General features: G+C 42.8%; 1 protein-coding gene across 1 annotated transcript; it reads right to left on the bottom strand.

Annotated features, from left to right (window-relative positions):
• Positions 1-233: 233 nt before the first annotated feature.
• On the bottom strand, positions 234-24,695 carry Sptssa (serine palmitoyltransferase small subunit A). The gene is made up of 2 exons (XM_048362106.1): positions 24,525-24,695; positions 234-1,363 (listed from the first exon to the last, which is right to left on the bottom strand). The coding sequence occupies exons 1-2, from the start codon at positions 24,634-24,636 to the stop codon at positions 1,260-1,262; spliced, it is 216 nt and encodes a 71-aa protein (XP_048218063.1). The 5' UTR covers positions 24,637-24,695; the 3' UTR covers positions 234-1,259.
• Between the last annotated feature and the right edge of the window lie 507 nt (positions 24,696-25,202).

Here is a 25,202-nt window from a genome sequence, read left to right on the forward strand (position 1 = left end):
GAGGCTGAGATGATTGAGAATTCGAGGCTACCTACGTGGCAAGTTCCAGACCAGCCTGAATTAGAAAGAAATAGCAATAGAGGCCATAAATTTTAACACACATATGTGTGTGTATGTATGTATAGATGTGTGTGTGCATGTGTGTAATACTACTCATCTGGTCCTTCAATCACCTGAACTAAACTATTGAAGCAATATTTAATCATGAAGAAAAAATACACTTCTACATTGACTCTTTTTCCCCCTTTTTGGATTTAATGAGTTTACATCAAAAATTAGGTAGTCATTTTACATCTAAGGAATAAAAATCTTAAAAAAAAATACAAAGAGTGCAAGGATTTGAACCAAGTTTACACTTTTTTTAAACAATTCATCTCATTACATCACAATGTGCAAATACATTCGCAGCACCTGTTACAATCATGGAACTAAATTTCAGGAAGAACATACACTGTCAATAGTATCTCCATGGAAATGAATCCCCTTCTAGTCAAAATTCTACTTTGTATCTAAGCATCCCTGAATCATTCTACTTAACCAACCTCTGTCACAGAACCAGCACTGAAGTCTCATGGAAGTAAGTTCACATAAGAATTAAATATTTAAAAGGTGAAATGTTCTTTATATTAATTTTAGCAAGATCTTTTTTCTTTTTCATTGCTAAGAAACACTTTAATAGTTTTAAAACAAAAGCTGTTAAGAATCTAGATAGCTAAAACAGAACTCCTGAGCTCAAGCTTACAGGTAAGTCTTTTGTGTAAAATATCCTCCCTCCCTGTCCCCCTGCCCCAAATCTTGTATTGTTTCTTACAAAACTTTGGTCAAGAGTAGAAATATACCCAGGCAGGTGTATATGCCTTTACAATTGCAAGAACAGTAGAGCCCAACTAATGACCTTGGATTTCAAAAATAGAAGGCAATTAAAATGTACTCAAGGTTACATTAAGAAAAGCTCTCACGGGGTCTTATTGAAATAGTCACAAAGGTTAAGAAAATACTGATATCAAAGTACAAATGACTACAATGTTAAAATAGACAAAAACTACTATACAAGAGCCTCTTTTAAAATTAAAAATAAAGAACACAACACATGAGTCAGGATGCTTTTTCCTGTTCTACTCATGGAAATTTAGTCATTGTTTTATGAAGGTTGGTGATGTTGACGTCCAGTAGTTTCTTGTGGCATCGGATCAAATCTCATTTCAACTTTGTAGAGTGCATCTTCCCCAAGGAGCCTCTAGATCCAGGTCTTGTCGTGGTCATTGTACAATTTCAAAGTAGTGCAGAATAGCCATGATGTGTTGGGGCATGAACACATACCCAGTGTACAGAGCCATCCCCACAACCGACACCAGCATAGAATCGGAGTTCTAGTTAAGGAAACTCACTTGTGACGTCCCACCAGTTTTTCAACAACCACTTTGTGTACAAGTATCCATTCACGTAGTGTTGTTCAGATCTATCAAGAACTTATAAAGAACTAATAGTGCCAGGCCCCGATGGCTCACACCTTTAATCCTAGCCACTCAAGATGCAGAGTAACCTGGAGGGTCACAGTTCACAGGCAGCCCAGGCAGATAAATCTGAGAGACGCTTATCTCCAATGAACCAGCAAAAAGCTGGAGTGAAGGCATGGCTCAAGTGTTAAGAGATGGTCAGAGGTGAGCAAGAAAGCTAAACCAGAGTTTCCCACTGAGTCCAAGTCTCAAAAAAGGATTCAAAGAATGATGATAGTCACTAACAACTGTGCCTAGAAACAATCTGGATTTGTTTGTTTGTTTGTTTGTTTGTTTAGTTCATTGTATCTTACTATCACAAGATAGTGTTTTTTTCTCTCTATTAGAGTCCAAAACTAGACTAGTTCAAACTAAAGCTCAGGGACAGTGCCCAGGCCCTGAGTTCAAGTACCACGAACAAAAAATTAAAAAAAAAAAAAAAGTCCATGAGACTCTTATCTCCAGGAAAGCTGTAAATAGAGCTACGGCTCAAGTGGTAGAGTGCTACCATTGAGCAGCGAAGTTCAGGGACAGCTCTCAGGTCCTAGGTCAAGCCCCAGTTTAGGCACACACAAAATAAAGAAAAACAAATGTGTGTAATAAAGGTAACTTGTAGGTAAGACCACAAAAGGCCTAGCAACTTATTTAAGCAGTAAGAAGAATGCATGATCTAAGAACTTTAGAACTAGACTATAACAAGGCTTAAAAGTTATGAAATTAGATAAAGCTAAAATCAATCACGCACTAGCTATCAGTTACAGTGACAGTGACTGTCAAACATTTATTATTACCACTACTACATATTGTTACTATTGCCACTATTTGTAACAGCTTCACATAAAATTCATCTTGTTCACTTAAGGTGACCTTAGTCCTTCCTTCTTTATAGAAGAAACTGAAGCAATAGATATGCAAGTCAACCATGGGGCTCCCTCTAAGGTCACAGGATTATCGGTAACAACACATAGGAAAAACTAGGATTGCCTTTGTGAAGTCATAAAGCATTGCTAAGAGGAATGCTAAGAGAAAAGCAATGCTTTCTGAACTGGAGCCCTCTTGGATTCATTTGTTCACTCATTCATTCACATTCCTTGTCTCTCTCAGACTTCTCCCTCCCTCCCTTCTTTCTTCCCTCTTCTTCTTCTTCCTTCCCTATCTCTCCTATACCTCTCTCCTTTTCAGCTCTACATAACAGTAGTCTTATAATAGTGAACATTTTTAGAAGATAGTTTAAGCAATGTACTTACTACTAACTAGTATTTGTCCAACAATTCAGTTGACAATCTCTTCCACCTCACATTATCTTGTTTGGCCATCACAGCTTTCCTATGAGGTGTGTGTTGTGATAATTACTCATCCATGCCACACAGGAAGCTGTTCGTAGACACAGATCAAAGCAAGGCTCATCCAGCAAACATGGGTGAAATTCTCCTATAACCAACATTTTAATCCTCCCTATTTCTATTCTCCTGAAACTGCCATCTTCTACTTATCACCTAATTTAAGACAAACATGAAAGTACACAGGGGCTGTTTCCCCATCAGGCCATGTTTGATGGCTGACCATCCCAACCATCTGACCCGGCCCCCCACCCTGCATCCCACCCCCATGAACACAGACAGATGCTAAGATCACCAGGGGCCTTCTGTCAAACCGAGTGGCTATCAAATTGATACTTAGTCCTTCCTCTTCAAAATGCTCCTCTAAGGGCTTTCTTCACATCTCTGAGTTTTCTGCCCCTCCCCACCCCCCACCTCCAACTGGCTCTTTCTCCTGTATGAACTTTGCACTGTTCTTTCAAATATTCCCTACGACGACAGTAGCCATGCTCCTTGGAACAGCCTACCTTTATAGGATCGCCAAGCATTAAGTCCTGACTAGTCTTAACCAGTTATTGTATCCCTTTCTCTTGCTGATAATGGCCTCCCTCAAAACTGATCAGCTTAGGCCTTCTGCCAGGAATTATGCTGCCTGTGAATGGAATCCTCAAAATATTGGGTTCCCTATTCTCCACAAGGATAGAAAGAGATGAAGGAAAGCGGACATAAGAAGGTCAGAGAAAAACACAGAACCTGGCCAAACAATCCTGAAGCCCAATCTACCACTGAATTTTCTGATACTAAGCCAATATGTTTGGTTCATTTTCATGCCAGTTAAGGTATTTTTGTTACTTGCAGCTGAAAGATCTAAATAATAAAATGGAGCTTCAGTGTTTTGTCTCAGGCCCTAAACTCCCTCACTGCATCTTTTTTGGTGCCAGTACTGAGATTTGAACTCCGGGCCCAGGCATTGTCCCTTAGCTTTTTTCCCTTAGCTTTTTTGCTCAAGGCTAACACTCTACCACTTGAGCCACAGCTCCATTTCTACCACTCATAACTTAAACCACTTAGTATTTTTTACCAGACCTACCTTCCATATTGCAGACAGATATTTCTCTTTACTTGCTGAACATTTCTACCTATGACATTCCACAAGGTAACTTCATTTCAACACAGCCAAAAGAATTTAGTAACTTTCTCCCAAACTATCATTTCCTAAGAGTTTGATCTTTCAACTGATAAAACTATTGCCTAATCACCCAATCAGAGGCCTTTTTGATTCCTTCCCCACAAATTCAAATTATCTAAGACCTCTTAGTTCTTCCCTAACCCCTACAAATGACTCCTATGCACTACCTCCCTTCCCCTGATCAAATGGGCATTTACCATCCTTGCTTAGAACACATCAAAGCTCACACCAGGGGCTTCTTGCCCCTCTTCCATGCCACACTTCACTACAGTGATCCTGATGAATGCAGTAGAATTCCTGTGCCCTACAGGGCAGCACCTAGAACTCGAAGGCCAGAACGCAAGGACCTTTCCAGTCTAAGCCCAAGTATCCATCTGATGTGGAGATCTACAGCAGTAGGCAGGGACTACCTGCCTAAGAGACTAAGACAAGGATTCTGTACAAGGTGACTTCCTGGAGTGTCATCAAAAGGAGAATGGGAAAAGAAGAAACAAAGTCTCCACTCCTACAGAACACTGAGGAACAGAAATTGTACTGCTTAGATGGTGCCATCTTGACATGATGAGCCTCTGCTTTGTACCCCTTACCTGGGAATCTGGCTGCAGGTTAGAGTAAGAAACCCTACCTAGGAAAAATAGCTGTCCTGGCTGAGGGGTAATACTCTGGTGAGGGAGGCAGGTAGAAGGCATTAGCAGACAACACTCATGGTATATCAGCTAGTAAGGGGTTAAAGGAGGAGACTAAGCACATACACTGTGCTACTTTGCCATGACACTTGCCAATACTCCAAACCATCCCCTAACACACACCCATATACAGCCATGGAACTATGCTATGTGGGTTCCTATGTCTGCCTTTGCTTAGTGCTTAATAATAACATGTGTAAGAATAACAGTGGTGGATGCAACTTTTGTTCTGTGAACGTCTAGTGTGTTCCAGTCACAAAGTTAAGCACTGCATCAAGTTTAAGTAACATCCCTGACATCAGAAGCAATAGAACCCATTCTAAACCACATAAACTGACTCCAAGTACCTGTGTTCTTTATCACTAAACTACAATGCCTTCCTAGATATACAAAGTCCTGTTCTTTCTAGTAAAGCCTAAGCATTCTTAGAGCTCATTGGTTATTGCCTGCGGAGGCCTTCGCCAGCACTAATGTTTTCCTAACTCTTACCCCATCCTCCCAGCAGAACCACCTACTCTCCAATGCTCAAAAAGATTTGTTCACTTAATTTTGTGTATTTATTTTACCTAGACTATCAACTCCTTGAACACTGAAAGACCTTTTTATTTTTTGTAACTCCGTGATGTAACAACACATGCTCAATAAGCATTCAATGAAAAGATTTCTCATACTAGTAGGTCATTCCTGTAATCCTAGCTACTCAAGAGGCTGAGACCTAAGGATCAAGGTTCAAACCCAGCCAGGGGAGACAAATCTAAGACCACCACCACCTCCAACTAAAAAAAAAAAAAGCCAAACCATGGTAGAGCACTAGCCCTGAGCAAAAAAAAAAAGCTTAGCACCCAGGCCCTGAGTTCATGCTCCAGGATCAGCACCAAAAAAACCCACTAAAACTGGACTTTTCTGTTTTGTGTCACTATGACCCATCACCACCATCAAATTTTAAGTGCTTAGGCAGAAGACAGAATCTGAGCTGAGCCTTTGCACCCAGCTATAAATATAAGTAGCTGATAAAACAGGTTCTTCATAAATCATTCTAGAACTGAGCAGATAATATACCAGGATATGTGCAGAAGGATTGAATGAACAATTCAAGGTTACTTATAATCTAGACATAACAAATATTTCATAAGTTTAATAGCTATAAAAGCAAACTCACATGAGACCATATAGCGGTAGGTTGTTTGTTGTTTCTTTGAGATCCCTAATCATAAGCTCAGTTTCTAGCTACATTAAAAAATATACTTTTTGCATATTAAAGGCCAACCTCTGATCCCAGCAACATAAAAAATACCTCATGAGGAAATGTTTTTCTTATGCAAGTACAGTACATCAGAAGAGACAGCTAGCTACAAACATTTCCTGTCCCAAACAGTAATTCCACAGTTAGCACTTGTGCCCTACTGACAAAACTTCAGAAAATGCAAAAGTAGATTTTTTTTCCTTTTTTTTTTTTTTGTTTTTTTGTTTTGCCAGTCCTGTGTTTTGGACTCAGGGCCTGAGCACTGTCCCTGGCTTCTTTTTGCTCAAGGCTAGCACTCTACCACTTGAGCCACAGCGCCACTTCTGGTTTTTTCTATATATGTGGTGCTGAGGAATCGAACCCAGGGCTTCATGTATACATGGCAAACATTCTATTTCCAGCCCCCCAAAAGTAGATTTTCACTAGGAAAATTTGGGGAAATCTTGGTTCCAGAGGGTATGTATTATACCTCTTCATTAATCTAAATAATGTTTCACACAATCAAAAATTGGATGCTTAGGACAATGAAACCCAATGAAATTATTTTAAATGAATGAGGGAACACAGCAGAGTGATACAGGGGCCAAGGTTGATGGAGTATATTTATATGCATGTATGGAGATAACAAAACACCCCCACTGCCATCCAACTAGTCTATTTTTTAATCTTTTTTAAAATGTACTGGTCATATCAAAAAGCAAAGGTAAAATGACTTTTAAAGCAATCCAATCTTGCCAGGCACCAGTGCTTCACACCTATAATCCTATCTACTCTGGAGGTTGAGATCTGAAGATTGCGGTTCCAGGCTAGGAATGTGGCTTAGCAGTAGAGTGCTCACCTTGCATACACAAAGCCCTGGGTTCAATTCCTCAGCACCCTATAAACAGAAAAAGCTGGTAGTGGCGCTGTGGCTCAAGTGGTAGAGTGCTAGCCTTGAGCAAAAAGAAGCCAGGGACAGTGCTCAAGCCCTGAGTCCAAGCTCCAGGACTGGCAAAACAAAAAACAAAAAAACTGAAGATTGTGGTTCAAAGCCAGCCTGAGCACGAAAGTCCATAAGACTCTTATCTCCAATTAACCACCAGAATACCTGAAGTGGCACTGTGGCTCAGCATGGTAGAGTGCTAGCCTTGTGTGAAAAAGCTCAGGGACAGTGCCCAATCCCTGAGCTCAAGCCCCACAACTCACAAAAACAAAAAAGGCGATCCAATCTTGTCTTCGTCAACTGCCTGTCAGTAAAACCAGTTTTAAAATGCTACTTATACTGGAAATACTCCACAGTTTTGATAAATACACTCCAAGGAACCATCTTAAAAGAGCAGCTGAGGACAGCATGTGACAACATACTTATCAGAAGCTGCTGACTGAAAAGCAATCTAAGCTCTAAGTCAAAGCATTTGCCAGCTTCAAACAAGCTCTCTTCCTTCCCCGCCCTCCACAATACTGGGGTTTGTACTCAGGTCTTCACACATGTTAAGCCACACTTCCAGCCCCTTTGCTTTGGTTATTTGTCAGATAGAAGCCCATTTGTTCTTCCTAGGCCAGCCTGGACTGCAATTCTACTTACAGCAGCCACCACAGCTAGGACCACAGTCACTCACTACCACACTCCGCTTTTTCTGTTGAAATGGGTTCTCGCAAACATTTCTGTTCAGGCTGGCCTGGAACCGCAATCTTCCCAACCTCAGTCTCCCGAGTAGCTGGGATGACAGGTGTGAAGCAACAGCACTTAGCCCAGAAAAAATCTCTAGTACTCTAATTTTTTCTCTATGACCTCAAAAAACTGGAGATTATCCCCAATAGAAATGTTTAAAATTGGGGGGATTTTTTCCCTAAAGTGTATCAAATATTCTTTGATGCGTCTCTAAATTAAAGCAGGTGGGAGGTATTTCTACTGCTAGAGTCTAGTGACTGGCAATCAATTTGCTCCCAGAAGTTAGTGTTTAAGAAGTAAAACCATTCTCTAGGCTTTCAGTGTGTTGACTATGCAACAATATAAGGAGCTCATTTCTACTACCTACGATTTTGAGAAACTCCTTAAAAGCCAAAACAATGAAGGCAGCTGCTCAAGAAGTGAAAATGTTCCATTCTGAACTAAACTCTTGAAAATGGTTTATAATTCTGATTCCAGAAACACCAAAGTTACAAATGGATGTGGTAAATGAGAGCTTTTCTTATCTTCTTGAAGATTGGAAGTCCTAGTGTAAGCCTGCTACTGGTGGCTCAAGTTTGTAATTCGAGCTACTCAGGAGGCTGCGATTTCAAGATGGCAGTTTGCAGAAAAATCTGTGAGATTGTCTACAATTAACCAACAAAAAGCCAGAGGTAGAGGTTTGGCTCAAGTGATAAGAGTTCTAGCCTTGAGCAGAAAAGCCAATTGAGAAAGGCCCTGAGTTCAAGTGCCAGTAAAAATTCCAGTGTGAAATATGTTAATGAGTATGGTGGCTCTTCCTTCTGATTTCTTTGAAATGCAGATAACTATATAAAGCAAAAATTATAGCATTATACAGCATAAAGAATTTGTTGGAGGAGGTAAATGGACTTTCATACAACTTCAAGGGGTTTTGAGAGGGCCGTGCGTGCGTGTGTACGTGAGTACTTGGGCTTTAAAAGGACCTGGATGCTGTGCTTTCATTTTTTACTCAAGGCTGGCACTTTATCACTTAAGATACACTTCCACTTCAGCTTCTTTTGCTGGCTGTACAAAGGTAAGTCTCATGAACTTTCCTGCCTAGACTGGCTTCAAAACACTTATCCTCAGATCTCAGCCTCCTGAGTAGCTAATATTACAGGTATAAGTCACCAGCATCCAGCTTTCAAGGCTCTTTATGTGAAGTTAATAAATACTGATGTATATATGCATACATATATACATGTATGTATATGTGTACACACACACACACACACACACACACACACACACACACTCCTGTAATCCTAGCTACTCAGGAGGTTGAGATCTGAGGACTGTGGTTCAAAGCCAGCCCAGACAGGAAAGTCTGTAAGATTCTTATCTCCAATTAACCACCAGAAAACAGGATGCGGTGCCATGGCTCAAAATAGTGGTGTACTAGCCTTAAGCAAAAAGCTCAGGGACAATGCCCAGGCCCTGAGTTCAACCCCACAACCAACAACAACAAAAAAAAAGTTCCCGTGTGAGGGAGAGGAGAAAATTCTCCCTCTGCTCCAAAATAGAATCTATTCTGCTACAGATCATGTTTCTGGAACGTTCATGAGCTCACAGTCTAGGACTTGGACAATATGGGAGCTGTATTGTTTCGCATGAGAGTTTTCATTGGTTAGGGGGATCAGATTAGTGGGGAAAAAATAACTTGCAGCAGGAAGGCTCTCTCAGCTCAGCTGCTGCATAGGCAGAAGTCCTTTGAACTCTATTTTAAGAAAATTAGAAATCAGCACCTGGGCTCCCTTTCCGGACAGCTCCAGGCTACCACAGTTTTCAGCGGAGGATGGGTGGCACAGTGTTCCATACTGCAAAGTCTGGTCCTGTGTAGCCTCAATGGCAGCTGCAGATTACAGATTAGCACCTACCACGTAGGTCCATGCCCTTAGCTACAGCCTGCTGCTATCCAAGTTGCTCTCCAACTGTCAATTATTGTTTTGGTTAGTGCTTATTAGTTTGCACAGATCTGGTTTGTGGTCTGCCTCCATATTATTTTCCAACAATTTCTATTATTTTGACATTTTTTCAAAACATATATAACACACACTAGTTTAAATTCCTGTATGAGTAAAACTACTTTTCATAAGTACACGTCATAAATATTATCTACCTCCCAATCCACAATTTGTATGTGTGTATGTTTGTGTGTGTGTGCATATGCACGTGTGCATGTGCACCAGTACTGGTACTTGAACTCAGGGCCTGAGCACTGTCCCTTAGCTTTTTTGCTCAAGGCTAGCACTCTACAACTTTAGCCACAGCTTCACTTCCAGCTTTTCATGATTAATTGAAGATAAGATTCCCACAGACTCTTCTGCTCAAGCTGCCTTCGAAACAGTGATCCTCAGATCTTAGCCTCCCAATCAGCTAGCATGAGCCACTGGCACCTTGTTCCATAACTATTTTTAATTCATAAAATACACATATACTAAATCAGAGAGATCTTCTGGAATTCAGCTTTTAACTATTAAATTTGAGCATATGATGTATGCTTTTAAAAAATAAAAAATCAAGAACCCAAAGCACTGAGTTCAGGCCTCAGTACTGGCACAAAAGAAAAAAAAAAAAAGAATTTATCTGAGCTTGTAATTGCTACAAATGCTACAACACTGGAGGCCTAGAGGGATTACAAGTCATTAAAAAAATGAAGCACCAAGCTGGGCATGGGTGGCTCATGCCTGTAATCCTAGCTAATCAGGAGGCTAAGATCTGAGGATAGAAGTTTGAAGCTAGGCCAGGCAAGACTCTTATCTCCAGTTAACCACCAAAAAGCCAAAAATGGAGCTGTTGCTCAAGTAGTAGAGCTCCAGCCCAGAGCACAAAAGCTCAGAAACAGCACCCATGCCCTGAGTTCAAGCCCCAGGACACACACACACACACACACACACACACACACACACACACACACACACACAAAACACAGCAGGGCTGGGAATGTGGCTTAGTGGTAGAGTGCTTACCTTGCATGCAGGAAGCCCTGGGTTTGATTCCTCCATACTACATAAACAGAAAAGGCTGGAAGTGGCACTGTGGCTCAAATGGTAGAGCAAAAGAAGCTCAGGGACAGCATCTAAGCTGAGTTCAATTCCCAGGACTGGGGGCAAAAAAAAAAGCAGCAGTGGTGATAAGATGTACAGGCACTGCCACTGACCGATTTGCTAAACCACTAAGAACACAAATACCACTACCCACCCAGGACCTTCCCTACCTGTCCGGACACAGCCCTCCTAGACTTTGTGCAGCCTGGTTTTCTTTTTTGATAGTACTAGGGTTTGAACTCGGGGCCTTGGGTTTGCTAGGTAGGTGCTCTACCACTTCAGCCAATGTTTTCATTTTCTTCTACCTTACCTGACAACTACTAAAGAAAATACCCTATGAAGTACAGACAAGAGATGTTCTAGCAATCTGACTTGGCCAGCCAAATATAAAAGCAGAGAGAAATAGGCTAGAGCAGCTTTCTTCAGACCCTGGAGGTGACAGGATACCATCCCAGGAAGTCAGGATGGAAGTCACACATCTGCTCCCCTGCCTTGTCCTAAGGCTGATCTGAGAATTGTCCCTCGCTGCTCTTCCCGTGCCCTCACTCAGGGCCACTTCCTCCTCTTTACTTCTGGAATGTCCTAAGTGTACATTTAAACAACTTCTGGGGCAGCAAACAAAAGGGTCATCACTAAACATGGTTTGTACTTCATTTTATTCAGCTTAACCTGTTTCTGATACAAGCTTCAACTAATCATCCAGAGCAGAGTCCCTGAGCAGTGATACCAGCCTGGCCTGGAATTCCAGCCCTCCCTGGAATCTGCATTTTCTGTAGCCATGGATGCTAGCCCCCAGGCACTGAAACCTCCCTACTGGACCTCACTTGGTTAATACACATGAAGGCATTGGCCATTCACGTTCCACTGCCTTCCTACCATCTCTGAAGAGGCAGAACAGAGATTGAGTCCTCGATCCCAAGATGAGGCAGGACCTGCTCTGCACCCACTCACAGCTCTCCCACAAAGCGGAGTGACCTGGGCAGCCCAAAGGAGTCTTCACTTGGAACCTGGCACTCAGTGGCCACCCAGGAACAATCTGTGTGCTGTGTCCTGTGTCCTTAGGAATTGCTTACTACTGGATGGAGATGACCACAGCCACGATTTTGGGAGATGCCATCTTCTCATGACCACATGAGCACCAGAGAAGGACTTCCTGTATTAGAGTTCAGGAGTAGCTGGGAATGTGGCTTAGTAGTAAAGTGTTTGCCTAGCATGCATGAAACCCTGGGTTCGATTCCTCAGTACCACATACACAGAAGAAGCCGGAAGTGGTGCTGTGGCTCAAGTGGTAGAATACTAGCCTTGAGCAAAAGAAGCTCAGGGACAGTGCCCAGGCCCTGAGTCCAAGCCCCAGGACTGGCAAAAATAAATAAAATTTGAGTTCAGGACCCATGATTGTTGCCATTGTGGTGGTCATCATCATCTTCACCACAGTTATGACCCTGTTCAAGATGGAGAATGAGGACCAGGCAGAAACTGAAGCCCAGCCCCAAGCCAGATCCACCTCCTGCCCTAGACCCCAAGAGCCAACAATAACCTGCAACTGTGACCTTCAGTCTTGCAGACATGCTCTAGGAGACTCAGGCCCCTACCCCAATACAATCCCTGACCCTACCTCTTTCTAAAGAGCTTTCTCCAGTCAGACCCTGAAAGCACACTTCTCTGCCTTGCAGCTTCAAACTAGTTCCTTCCAACTAGCTAGACCAAAGCATCCTTCATGCAATTGCTGCAACTCTTAATGTGGTTCTGCTCTGGCCTACCCAGATGCATCCACATCCCTGCTGCTGTGGAAAATTCTTTTGTCATCTGCTCAAGATTCAGCAAATGCTCCTGAGAGAGCATTTGAGGTCTGCCATTGGAATCAGCTTGATCACCCATTTGCACAGCTATATGCAGAGCAAGACAGTCAATACTATGCACAGAAGTAAGGGCTTGGGAAGTAGCCTGAACTAACTACTCAGAAAACAAACATGGTAATGTTTAATCTGCTCTAGTACTAGATGACTATAGCTAGCTTGGGATGACAGCTCACCGTGTTTCTTACCCTTTAGGAAAGATTACAAGAGAGTTAGAGTAGGACTCAAATGGTACATAGAGCCCCTAAGCCCCTGCCTAGCAAACGGTCTCAGTTCAAAATCTCAATACTGCCAAAAAAAGGAAAGAAGAAAAGTTGTTTCAAGAGCTGATAATGTAGCAACTGTCTATAACCTTAGCTCCTCCTTTTTTGGATTCTGAGAAGCCCTAACAGTTCTTTTACATCTAGCTACTAGACAATGACTAAGAAACTAACAATTCTGTGCACCTGTGTCTTTCCTGGTAACCTTATAGAGACTAGAAACAAAGCATCACAGTCACAAACAATTTCTCTATTGAGCTGACTTAAGACCCTTAAGCCAGAGGACAATCTGGATAAGGGTAAATATTTTGCCTCCAAGCCTGACTTCCTGGTTGTATGGTATTGTAAACAAGACTCAAACACTCCATGTTCAGATAATTTCCTGACCAGCAAGTAGAAATAGCAACATCTGCCCACTAAGAATTTAGAAAAGCAGCTTAAGTGCAGTGCCTTTGAGGCTGGGACCAGCCCTGCTATGGTATTTCTTCAGTTCAAGATATGCACTTGGTTACATTTTAATTATTCCGAAATCAGAATGTATATTACAACTAGTAAGTCCATTTATATAGTTGTTTTTTTCCCTCCTCTCAGTCTCAAAAAGCTGGGTAAGCTTTTTGTAAGCTGTGTTGGTGGCTCACGCCTATAATACTAGCTAATTTAGGAGGCTGAGGTCGTTCAAAACCAGCCTGGTCAGCAAAGTCTGTAAGACTCATGTCTAATTAACCAGCCAAAGACCAGAAGTAGAAGTATGGATATCAAGTGGTAGAGTTCCAGCCTTAAGTGAAAAAAAAAAAAAAAAAAAAGAAAGAGCTGAGGTACTGAGTTCCAGTCCCAGCAAAAAGATAAAACTTTTAAAAATGGTTTGGAGCTGGGAATGTGGCCTAGTGGTAGAGTGCTTGCCTTGCATACATGAAGCCCTGGGTTTGATTCCTCAGCACCACATATATAGAAAAAACCAGAAGTGGCACTGTGGCTCAAGAGGTAGAACACTAGCCTTGAGCAAAAAGAAGCCAGGGATGGTGCTCAGGTCCTGAGTTCAAGCCCCAGGACTGGCAAAAAAAAAAAAAAATGGTTTGGAATGTTCTAACTCTGAAGCTATTAGATCACTGTCCCAGTATAATTTTTTTGCCAAATGAACAAGGCTTGGACATAAAAGAGGGAGGAGGAACAGTGTGGGAGAGAATAAAAATATTTTAATATCTTGCTTTTCCAGTATAATGTGTTTTTGCCAAATGAACAAGGCTTGGACATAAAAGAGGGAGGAGGAACAGTGTGGGAGGGAATAAAAAGATTTTAATATCTTACTTTTCCCTGATAAACATAACTCAACAAATGTTCTAGGATGAGTCCTGTGTGCAAATTAGGGAGCTACTAAATACATAAAGATGGGGTCCCCTTCCCAGGGGCCCGCAGCAGCTGCCGCCGGTGTGTCTTTCCTAATAGGGCACATGCTCCCCACACAGCCACCAAATCAATAAAAGGTATAAATGCTTAAAGGCAAAAGCTTAAAAACAAAACTATTTAAATGTCTTTTGGTTGTTGTTGTTTTTAGCAATAGAGCAGTAAAGGTGTTACGTGACTGTGATTCTTTGGACAGGAAAAAAAATAGGCTGGTAGCAATTAAAGCTGATTTGAGGACTAGCTTTGCCAAAGGGTTACATGATCAACATTTTCTATGAGTTGTAAATATTCAGAAAATATACGTGATTTAAATATATGTACGAAAAGCAAAAATAAATAATCCTTCAAATTTACTAGAAGGAGTCCAATGTCAATGTAAGTGGGCGAGGAAATGCATGGTCCCTGCTTCTTTTTCTTTTTTTTTTTTGGCCAGTCCTGGGCCTTGGACTCAGGGCCTGAGCACTGTCCCTGGCTTCTTCCCGCTCAAGGCTAGCACTCTGCCACTTGAGCCACAGCGCCGCTTCTGGCCGTTTTTCTGTATATGTGGTGCTGGGGAATCGAACCTAGGGCCTTGTGTATCCGAGGCAGGCACTCTTGCCACTAGGCTATCTCCCCAGCCCCTGCTTCTTTTTCTTTGAAGAGATACTGAAACCAAAAATCTGAAGACCACTGGGCTAATGAATTGGAAGCATTATTTTATCCACTGTAATTCCTCCTGCCTCAGCTTCCCATAGGCAGATAGCTCTCCTCAGTAGAACAAAGTCTCATGCATTTCTACAAAGGGAAAGTCAAGGGCCAAAGTTGTGTTTTCCTCTCAGATTTCCAAACAAGAAAGGATCTGAGTTTGTGAGAAGCAAGTCCTATGCAAAGCTCTTGATTAAGTCCCCATCTTACCTGCCCAGTGCCCCTCCTATTAGAAGTAATAACTTTGGGGCTGGGAATGTGGCTTAGTGGTAGAGTGCTTGCCTAGTATGCATGAAGCCCTGGGTTCAATTCCTCAGCACCACATATATAGAAAAGGCCAGAAGTGGTGCTGTGGCTCAAGTGGTAGAGTGCTAGCCTTGAACAAAAAAAGAAGCCAGGTTGGGGCTGGGAATATGGCCTAGTGGCAAGAGTACTTGCCTCATATACATGAAGACCTGGGTTCGAATCCTCAGCACCACATATAGAGAAAAGGCTAGACGTGGCACTGTGGCTCTAGTTGGCAGAGTGCTAGCCTTGAGCAAAAAGAAGCCAGGGACAGTGCTCAGGCTCTGAGCCCCACTACTGGCAAAAACAAAGAACAACAACAAAAAAAAGGTAAGCCAAGAACAGTGCTCAGGCCCTGAGTTCAAGCCCAAGGACTGGCAAAAAAAAAAATGTCTTTTTGGATAACCAGTACTTAAATAAGCAAAATATGAAATCATCTGTTTGAAGTGAAAGGCCTCATTTTGCTTTGCTATCAGCCCATATTAAAAAATTAAATATATTAAATATTGAAAGAATACAGTATTAACATTTTTGTGCTGTTCCCCATTAGCTTAGAGATTGAGACACTGCCTTCCTGGGAGCAGTTTTCTTTAACTTCCAAAATAGTCATATTTATTTATTCATTCATTTATTCATTTAGCCAGTCTTGGGGCTTGAACTCAGGGCCTAGGTACTGTCCCTTAGCTTCTTTTTTGCTCAAGGCTAGCACTCTACCACTTGAGACATAGCCCCACTTCCAGCTTTTTCTGTGTATGTGGTGCTGAGGAATTGAACCCAGGGCTTCATGTATACTAAGCAAGCACTCGGCCACTAAGCCACATTCCCAGCCCAAAGTAGTTTTGTGGGGCTTTTTTGCATGTAAATTTATTTTTTACTGTAAAGGTGGATATACAGAGGACTCACAGTTACATAAGGGATGAGTACATTTTGTTTTGAACAGTCTTCCCCCGTCCCTCATTTTCTCCCACTTTCCTCCCCAACTGCCCTCCCTGGCAAGTTGTAAACTTCATTTCTAACAGAGTGTCTAGTGAGTAACATTGTTGCATTGGTTCACCCTTTGTCCTTCCCTTTCTGTTATTTTAAAACTTAAAAAACAAAGGTAAACTATCCTTACAAGTATAACTGATTGTATTTAACTTACCACCTAGGATAGAGATATATATGCTGCAAAATGAGGGCAAGGGACTTGGTAATCAACCAATGATTTTGGGGGGAGAGGGGGTGCCAATGTGGCAGTAGAAAGTGCAAAAGGAAGATCCTTGGGGGAAAATTCTTTCTCTATCGAAGTTTGAAGGCAGTTCAAACTGAGTTATTTCAAGGTTATCCTGAATTCCTCCTTTACTTTTTTTAAAAACTGTATTCTTTTGTTTTTTGTTTTGTTTTGTCTGCCAGTCTGGGGGCTTAAACTCAAGGCCTGGACAGTGTCCCTGAGCTTCTTTTGCTCAAGGCTAGCACTCTACCACTAGAGCCACAGTACCACTTCTGGCTTTTTCTGTTTATATGGTGCTGAGGAATCGAACCCAGGGCTTCATGCATGCTAGGCAAGCACTCTACCACTAAGCCACATTCCCAGCGTGTCTTTTATTTTTTGGTACTGCGAATCGAACTCAGGACATTGGTTGCACTTGCTAGGCAAGTGCCTTGCCACTGAGCTACATCCCAGCCCTCCTCCTTGACTTTTAAGTATCTTGATTTTTGCAAATCCTTTTTTGGGGGCCTGGCACTGGTGGCTCAGGTCTGTAATACTAGCTATTCAGGAGGAGGAGATCTGACAGTCACAGTTCTAAAGCAGCCTAGGAAAGGAAAGTCTCTAAGACTCTTATCTCCAATTAACCCCCCAAAAGCCAGAAATGGAGCTATGATTCAAGTGGTAGAGACAGTGCCTAGACCTAGAGTTCAATCTCTAGTAGTAGCACCAAAAAAAAAAAAAAAAAACACTTTTTCTAAAAGGCATTCAGCTTACTATATTTTTTCTAGAACTTAATTTTCTCTGATACTAAGAATTTTGCCTAATGATCCAATCACACTAATTTTATTGAACACACTGAAAATTTCAGTTAATATCTCAGATGATTCTATTTTTTCTTCAAAAAGGAGCTAGTCAGTAAAGAAGTCCTAGTAAAACCTGCTGAGTTGGGTTTGAATAGTTAACTGCGTTTTATTGACTAGCTAAGGAGAACTTTCCAAACAGGAACAAATGGTGACTAACATAGCGCTGAGTGCATACAGGCTTTTCTATACTAGTCTTGTTCATTGTGTCAATTGCCAAACATGCTACAGAAACATAATTGTTGGGAATTATGCCAACCATTGTTAATCTCCAAAAGTAACATAGTAAAATATATTCCTCAACCAATCCTCATCAAAGTATCTTAATTATTAAGAGTATATTTTCAGAATGTAGCCAGACAGCCTGGGTGGAGCAGGCTTTCTTTACTGAACACACTGAAAGTTTCAGTCAATATCGCAGATGATTCTGTTTTTCTTCAGATTGGAGCTAGTTAGTAAAGAAGTCCTAGTAAAGCACTGCTGAGTTGGGTTTGAATAGCTCACTGCATTTATTGACTAGCTCAGGAGAAACTCTCCAAACACAGGAACAAATGGTGACTAGCGCACTGCTGAGTGCATACAGGCTTTTCCATACTAGCCTTGTTTATTGTGTCCTAGAGGCCAGGGTGGGAACTTGGACAAGAGGTTACTGGACTTGCCAGTCCTGTGCTAAGAACTAGCGAAACTCTAGAGCTCTCTGTGACCCTGCCCCCCTGACCATGACACCAGAGCTGCCATTGTGCCTCTACCTCCGGACTCTCCTCGGGTCACCGTGGTGTCCCACTTGAGCTCTCCATTGGAAATGATCGGGTTTGTTGGGAAAGTTTTTCAGCTCTTTCTTTGCTTTACTCCCCTCTTGGCTCAGGTTTTCTAACTGTGTTTAATGGATTTATTCAAGGCTGCAAGTCTCTGAGACAGGAGAGCATTTGCAGTCATTGCCTTTCTAATAAAGACTCCCAGTGCAACCTCTCAAAAGGTGGCTTCTCTGTATCTGGTGACCAAATTACTGTATAACAAGTACTGGTATTCGAACTAGGGAAGGTAAAGGAAATATCAAAATCGAGAGACAAAGGATAAAAAGACAAACGACTCCAAAAGCAATATTTACAAAACCATTTGGTGTAGACCAACTTAACAACTCATAGGGGGAGAGGGGAAGGGGGAGGGGGGGAAATGAGGGAGGAGGTAAAAAATTGTACAACTAATGTACCCACTGCCTTACGTATGAAACTGTAACCCCTCTGTACATCACTTTGACAATAAATAAGTAATTATTCAGAAAAAAAAGAAGTGCTTCAGAAAGCAATAGAAGAGGAAAACAACTTCAGCAAAATGGCAGAGGAGAAACTGACCCACAAGATGGAAGCTAACAAAGAGAAAGGAGAGGCACAAATGGCTGCCAAATTGGAGCATTTGCAAGATAAGGATAAGCACATGGAAGAGGTGCAAAAGAACAGAGTCCAAAGAGCCCACTGATGAAACTGAAGCTGTCTAATTTTCTTCTGAGAACTGACTCCTTCCTATATGTGCAAGACTGTACTGACCAGTGTCATTTTGGTTTTTCCCTCCTAAAAAATATTCTAAAAGCTGATATAAAATTGTATAGATAGATCAGACTGCAAAATGTTGTTTTAGGATCTAAAGGGGAGAAACAAAGTGTTTTATTCTTTTTAAAGTGTTGGTCTAATGTAACTATTTTTCTTGTTGTATCTTTTCTACTTCAATACCTTTAGTATACTGGGTTAATGGCTAGTATTGTATTGGCTCTGCGAAAACATTTCTGAAAGGAGTATGTGGTGGCTTCTTTTAAAGTATTAGATGGGGGCTGGGAATATGGCCTAGTAGCAAGAGTGCTTGCTTCGTGTACATGAAGCCCTGGGTTCGATTCCCCGGCACCACATATATAGAAAACGGCCAGAAGTGGTGCTGTGGCTCAAATGGCAGAGTGCTAGCCTTGAGCAATAAGAAGCCAGGGACAGTGCTCAGGCCCTGAGTCCAAGGCCCAGGACTGGCAAAAAAAAAAAGAATCCTTCACCTAGTCAAGCAGAATGGAGTTCTCACCACTCCATACACACTACAACCCAATCTCTACCTTCTGAGAATCAAAACAATATTCAAATGCCTCCTTGAGAGTTCTCTGTGTACCGCTGCTCTGTGATCCATGTTCTTCCTGCTTTATAGGCCAGAGCCCTTGCTACCTAATGAGCCCATACAACACGAACAGGAAGGGCCCATCTAAGGAGACAAGCAAGTTCTGACCTTTCTTGAAACTTCCATTGAATGAAACAATAAAATACATCTTCTTGAAAACTTACTATAGGACTCAAGACATTATAGAAAACATGAGGGAATAAAAAGAGGCTAGAGACAGGCACCAGTGCTCACACCTGTAATCCTAGCTACACTCAGGAGGCGCAGATTTGAGGATCACAGGTCAAAGCCAACCTGGGCAGAAAACTCTGAGACTCCATTTAACACCAAAGAACCAGAAGTAGAGCCTTCTAGTGCTAGTCCTGAACAACAAAGCTCAAGGACAGTGCCCAGGCCCTGCATTCAAGCCCAATTACTGACACATATGTACAACAACAAAAATGGAATAAATAGGATCTGTTACTATTAAGATATGCTAAAAATTATTAAAAAATAATATTCTGGATCCCTGATTGAATCCATACCTGTGGAGCCCACAGCTACAGAGGCTGTTCACTATCCTGTCTTACTTTCCTACTTTACTAAGTATTTAAATATCACTGGGAAAATTGTTACCAGCTTTTAGCCGGTGAATCTATTCAAAAAGTATGCACATCTTCCTTTTCTTCCTCAAACCCTACTCCACTGGCCTAGGAGGTCCAATGTCAGCTCACTTCCTTCCCTGTGATTCATACCATACCCTCACTGGCTCCGGCCACTGCTTCTGCTGCTCCTGGGACACAGCAGACCTGCACCTGACATGCTCATGCTGGAGGCATCTGACATTGTGCCCCGGGCCTGGAATGCTCATTCCTCCCAAATCCTCTCCCTAATTACTTTCCAAACATTCCCTCCCTCTTCAAAATGTCCATTCTCTCCCATTTTTATTCCAGTGACAACAATCTAACAATCCATATACTTTGCTTACTTATCTAGTGGCATTAGAAGAAATGTTTTTCATTCCTAGCTATAGCTCGTGTTTAAACTAGCCTCTGACAAGTAAAGGGTATATATAATACAGGTAGACAGAATTGAGCAAACATTTTACTATAGTTAACAGCGCCAAGATACATCAGTTGTTCTAATCAATAGTGTTTTCTTTTCTAAATTGAATATTCTTTTTTTTTTTTTTTTTTGGAGATGGGTCTTGCTGACAGCCCAGGCTGGCCTCTAACTTGCCTCTAACAGTCCTGACACTTCAGCCTCCTGACTGCAAGGATTACAGAGTTGTAACACTATGCCACATTTGACTCTAAAATTTTGAGTTCTGTGAACTGAATTCTGTTAACTAGCCAAGCTCAAAGGTGGGGTACAAGTGTAGAGCAATTGCTAGCATACACAAGGTGCTGGGTTAGATCTTGTAGCACTGTAGGGGGCAAGAAAAATCAGACAAGTTTCTGGCTTCTTAGCGCTGGAGTATTTGCTAGTCAGAGCATGAACCTACGTTCAATTCTTAGCAATAAACAAGTAAGTCAAATACAGTCTTGATTACTTTAAAAAAGGAGTACTAGGGTTTGAACTTGGGGCTTTATGCTTGCTAGGCAGGCCCCCCAGCCCTTTTTGCTGTTTGCTTTTTTTTATTGAATTTTATTTTATTGTGAAGGTGATGTACAAAGGGGTTACAGTTACATAAGTAAGGTAATGAGTACATCAACCATTGTCACCCTGTTTTTCTCCCACTTTCCCTCACCCCCACCCCTTTATTTTGCTGGTCCTTGGACTTGAACTCAGGGCCTGAATGCTGTCCCTAGGCCTCTTTGTGCTCAAGGTTAGCATCCTACCACTTGAGCTACAGCACCACTTCTCCACTTCTTCCTTTTTCTGAATACTTTACTGGAGATAAGAGTCTCACAGCCTTTTCTGCCTGGACTGGCTTCAAACCACAATCCTCAGATTCAGCCTCCTAAGTAGCTAGGATTACAGGTGTGAGCCACCAGCACCCAGCTTGCTCTGGTTTTTTTGTTTTTTTGTTTGTTGGCTTGCTTGCTTTTTGTTTTTTATAGTCTCCTTGTTATTGTTGTTTTGTCCTGACAAGCCTGGACCTCAATCCTTCTATGTATATTTCTGTGTAACTGGATGACAGACACATACCACCACACCCAGCCTTTTCTTTTTTTAAGTAAGATAGGGGTGTCAAGAGTTTGTTGTTGGGGCTGGGGATATAGCCTAGTGGCAAGAGTGCCTGCCTCGGTATACCCGAGGCCCTAGGTTCGATTCCCCAGCACCACATATACAGAAAACGGCCAGAAGCGGCGCTGTGGCTCAAGTGGCAGAGTGCTAGCCTTGAGCGGGAAGAAGCCAGGGACAGTGCTTAGGCCCTGAGTCCAAGGCCCAGGACTGGCCAAAAAATAAAAAATAAATAAATAAATAAAAATAAAAAAAATAAATAAAAAGAGTTTGTTGTTGTTTTTTTTTACCAGGATTGGCTTGAAATTGCCATCCTCTGATCCCAGCCCCCCAAACTGCTAGGATTAAAGCCATGAGCACTAGCTTCCAGATTGATATGATTTATTTGAACTGTTCTTAATTGGCTCCCCTTTCTATAACATGCATGGTTACAATGTTATTACATGAGGCTCTACAGGAAATATGGGACTAGTTACAAAATCTTGTCTTCTTAGTTACAAAATTTTCTCTTTTCCTTGCTACCTTAGGCTTCTAGGAGGGAAAGAGGGACTTTGAAACTTATCTAAAAGTTAAAAATCTTCTTTCCTCAGATAAGGTCAGTGGTTCTTGCTCAGTATCCAACTCCTTTCATAGTAATAACTTTAATACTAGTTAGTATTTAAAAGATTCTCTATTGTTACTTCATCTTAACATAAGAGTCATAAAAACCATATCTACACATGAAAAATAGTTCAAATATTGGTTGCTAAATCAAAAGTTAATATGTAATTTCAAATGTCCTATGAGAAGACTGATGGAAAGGGAAGAATTTATAAAACTCACAAATGTTCTTTATAAAACTCAAAAATATTATTTTCAAATACTTAACAATGTGTCTAACTTACCAGCAGATATAGTTCCTTTAAAGTATAGGTTGGCCAGGCACCCGTGGCTCATGCCTAGAATGCTAGCTACTCAGGAGGCTGAATTATGAGGATTGAAATTCAAAGTCAGCCCAGGCAGGAAAGTCCATGAGACTCTTATGTCCAAGTAACCACCAAAAAGCTGGAAGTAGAGCTGTGGTTCAAGTGGTGGCGAACTTTTCTTGAGAGAAAGAAACAAAAAGCTCAGGGACAGTACCCAAGCCCTGAGGTTCAAGCACAGTACCTACACTAAAATAAATGAATAAATAAATATAATCTAGAAGTTAGATGAAATACTATAAATACAACAGCTGATATTAACTTAAGACTTATGTCAAAGGATTGCATTTCTATTGTGGTTAATCCAATAACGTGAACTTTGAAATGAGATTTAAAATCCTAAGAACCACAGTACAAGGTAACATTTCATTTGAGTTCTCACTAATCTACAAAAAAAAAAAAGAAAAAAGAAATCCCTTAATCATATAAACCAGTGAGAAGTCAAAAAAAAAATCAAAGCCAATAACCTAAGGCATTACATTTCACTTTATAATTTGTTTCTCCACTTTCAAAAAGGAGTATTTACTGGGCATTATTACTATTGCAACATAATGCAGAAAAGTCTTAACACCATTGACACTAGCATTTACCTATAAGTCAGTCAACCCAGGTGTGTGTAAACTTGAGACAACTACAGTACTGGATGCTATATTCAACCTCTAATTTAATGTTTCGATCTATCTCACATTGTTAGAACTGTACCAAGATGATTCTGAGTCAAGATTACTGGCTTTTAAATTAAACATGCATTTTACAAGGTATGACTTGAGATCTAATCTACAGAACCTAGAGACCAACTAAATAAATGATGTAGGAAATAAAGCATACTTCAACTAAACAGCTAAGTTCCACATTTGGGGGTGGGGGAAATGCCAACTATAAAATCACTTTGTAAGCAGCAAAAAATTCTTCAAAAGGGCTGAAACAAAAGCCAGCTTTGAGTACAATCTCATGCTATTTTAACACCAACACACTTGACAAAGCTTGGAATTCCGGTCATTTACTGGAATGCAACGATGCAGTTATAAATTATTCCCAAGAAAGCTACTTCCCACTGGCCCCGGATGGAAAGGGGAGAGCCTGGGTGAAGTGCATATCTAATGTGAAATATCTGATTCATATTGGACCCTGAACTGAAAACGAAAAGCCATGCGTCACTCAATCTCAGTACTTATTCTGTGAAGAAGAGTATCAAAGGATGTCAGCTTTGACAACAGGAAACAACATCACAGCCTGCGCATGGGGATCGCTGTGGAAGTTACACGGGGTTAAGACACCAGCAAACCGCTCTCGGCATAGTTAACTGGCTCGCTCCTAATCAATATGTTCTGAACAAAAATTTGCTAATTATGCACCAAAACAGTCTGAGACGCTAACGGGTATAAGTTAGGGTTCCTCTCCGGGCCCTACAGTGCAAAGAAGTAATGAATAAAACCCACTTTTAAAACTGCCATCTTGAAGATCAAAAAAGGTCCACTAACTTTTAAAGCTGCTTTCCAGAAGTGCACCGGGCACAAATCCGGGACGTCGTCGGAAAGCTGGGGTAACAGGATGGGAATCCTTAGGTCCTCAACCGGGTAAAGCTGGGGCTGTTAAAAGGTCAGAGGCGACTCGAGCCGGGAGCCAGGTCGCTCCACTCGCCGGGTGCCCCCCTCCCACAGGAGCCGGGGGGGGGGACCGATCCACAGGCAGGCACGACGCACCGGGCGCCACGATGCCCTCGGGGAGTTTCTCCAGAAATGAAAGTGCGTCTAACCCGGTGACTTCACCGTGACTTCGTCGGAAACCTGTGATCGCGGGTTCGAGCCCCTCCTAGATCGCACGATCACTGCCCTCGGGGGGCCCCCCCCACACCCCCCGCCCCGAGACCACCGCCACTCCCCTCCCCCCGCGCGCGCCGCCCAGAAGCCCAGATCCACCCGGCCGCCCCCTCCCCCAGACCCGGTCCAGCCCGGGGCCAGGGAGGCTGTGACACCCACCCCCACCCACCCCCGCTCCCGCCCCGCGTTCCCCGCCCCAGCCCCCTCTCTCCCCCCACCCCCCGCGTCCCCGGCAGGATACTGAACACAGTCCGTTCCCAGGGCTCCAGCATGTAAAGCGCCGTGACCAGCAGGTACTGGTAGTAGAACCAGGACATCTGTTTCCAGGCCCGCGCCAGCGCCATCCCAGCCATGCGCCTCCCGCGATGCAGCCACACGTCAATCTGTCCCGCCGCCCGCTCGCGTCCTCCAGCCCCAGGCCTCCAGGCCCGCCCGCCCGCCGGCCCCCCTGCGCCCATTGGCCCGCCGGGCTCGGTGCGTCACCCGTGCACGCCCCGCCCCGCCCGCGCCCGAGCCGCCGCCGGCCCCGCCCGGCCGGCGCTCATTGGCCGAGCCGCCACCGCCGCGTCGCTCCCGCCCCCCTCTCCAGGGACCCCCCTCCCCCACCCCAGCCCGAGAACGGTCCCCGCGAGAGCGCCCCACTGCGCCCCACCCCCTGATGGGCGGGGGGGGGGGGTGGGGAGGGGGAAGGGGGATAGGGGTGGTGGCTACTGGGGTTCGGAGGGCCCCCGGAGGCCTGCCCTTGGTGACTGTGGGTTCTCCCAGATCAGACCCCGAGGCTGAGCCAGGACATAATTTGTGAAATACCTAGTTCTGCCTCTGGCATCTTTCTGGGCAGAGGGCATTAAGAGGCTGAATGAAACCGTATCCGGTTGGTGGCCCGGTGCAATCAGCTGTGTAGAGATCACAGGAAGGCAAG

Source organism: Perognathus longimembris, chromosome 14, assembly GCF_023159225.1.
Source record: "Perognathus longimembris pacificus isolate PPM17 chromosome 14, ASM2315922v1, whole genome shotgun sequence".
Classification (NCBI taxonomy): domain Eukaryota; kingdom Metazoa; phylum Chordata; class Mammalia; order Rodentia; family Heteromyidae; genus Perognathus; species Perognathus longimembris.

Bases quoted from the DNA above. Each gene is read 5' to 3' on its own strand.
- Sptssa (XM_048362106.1), bottom strand. From the start codon at position 24,636: ATGGCTGGGATGGCGCTGGCGCGGGCCTGGAAACAGATGTCCTGGTTC. The intron at 1,364-24,524 runs GTATCCTGCCGG...ACTAGAACTCCG, and splicing joins CTGGGAACGGACTGTGTTCA to ATTCTATGCTGGTGTCGGTT.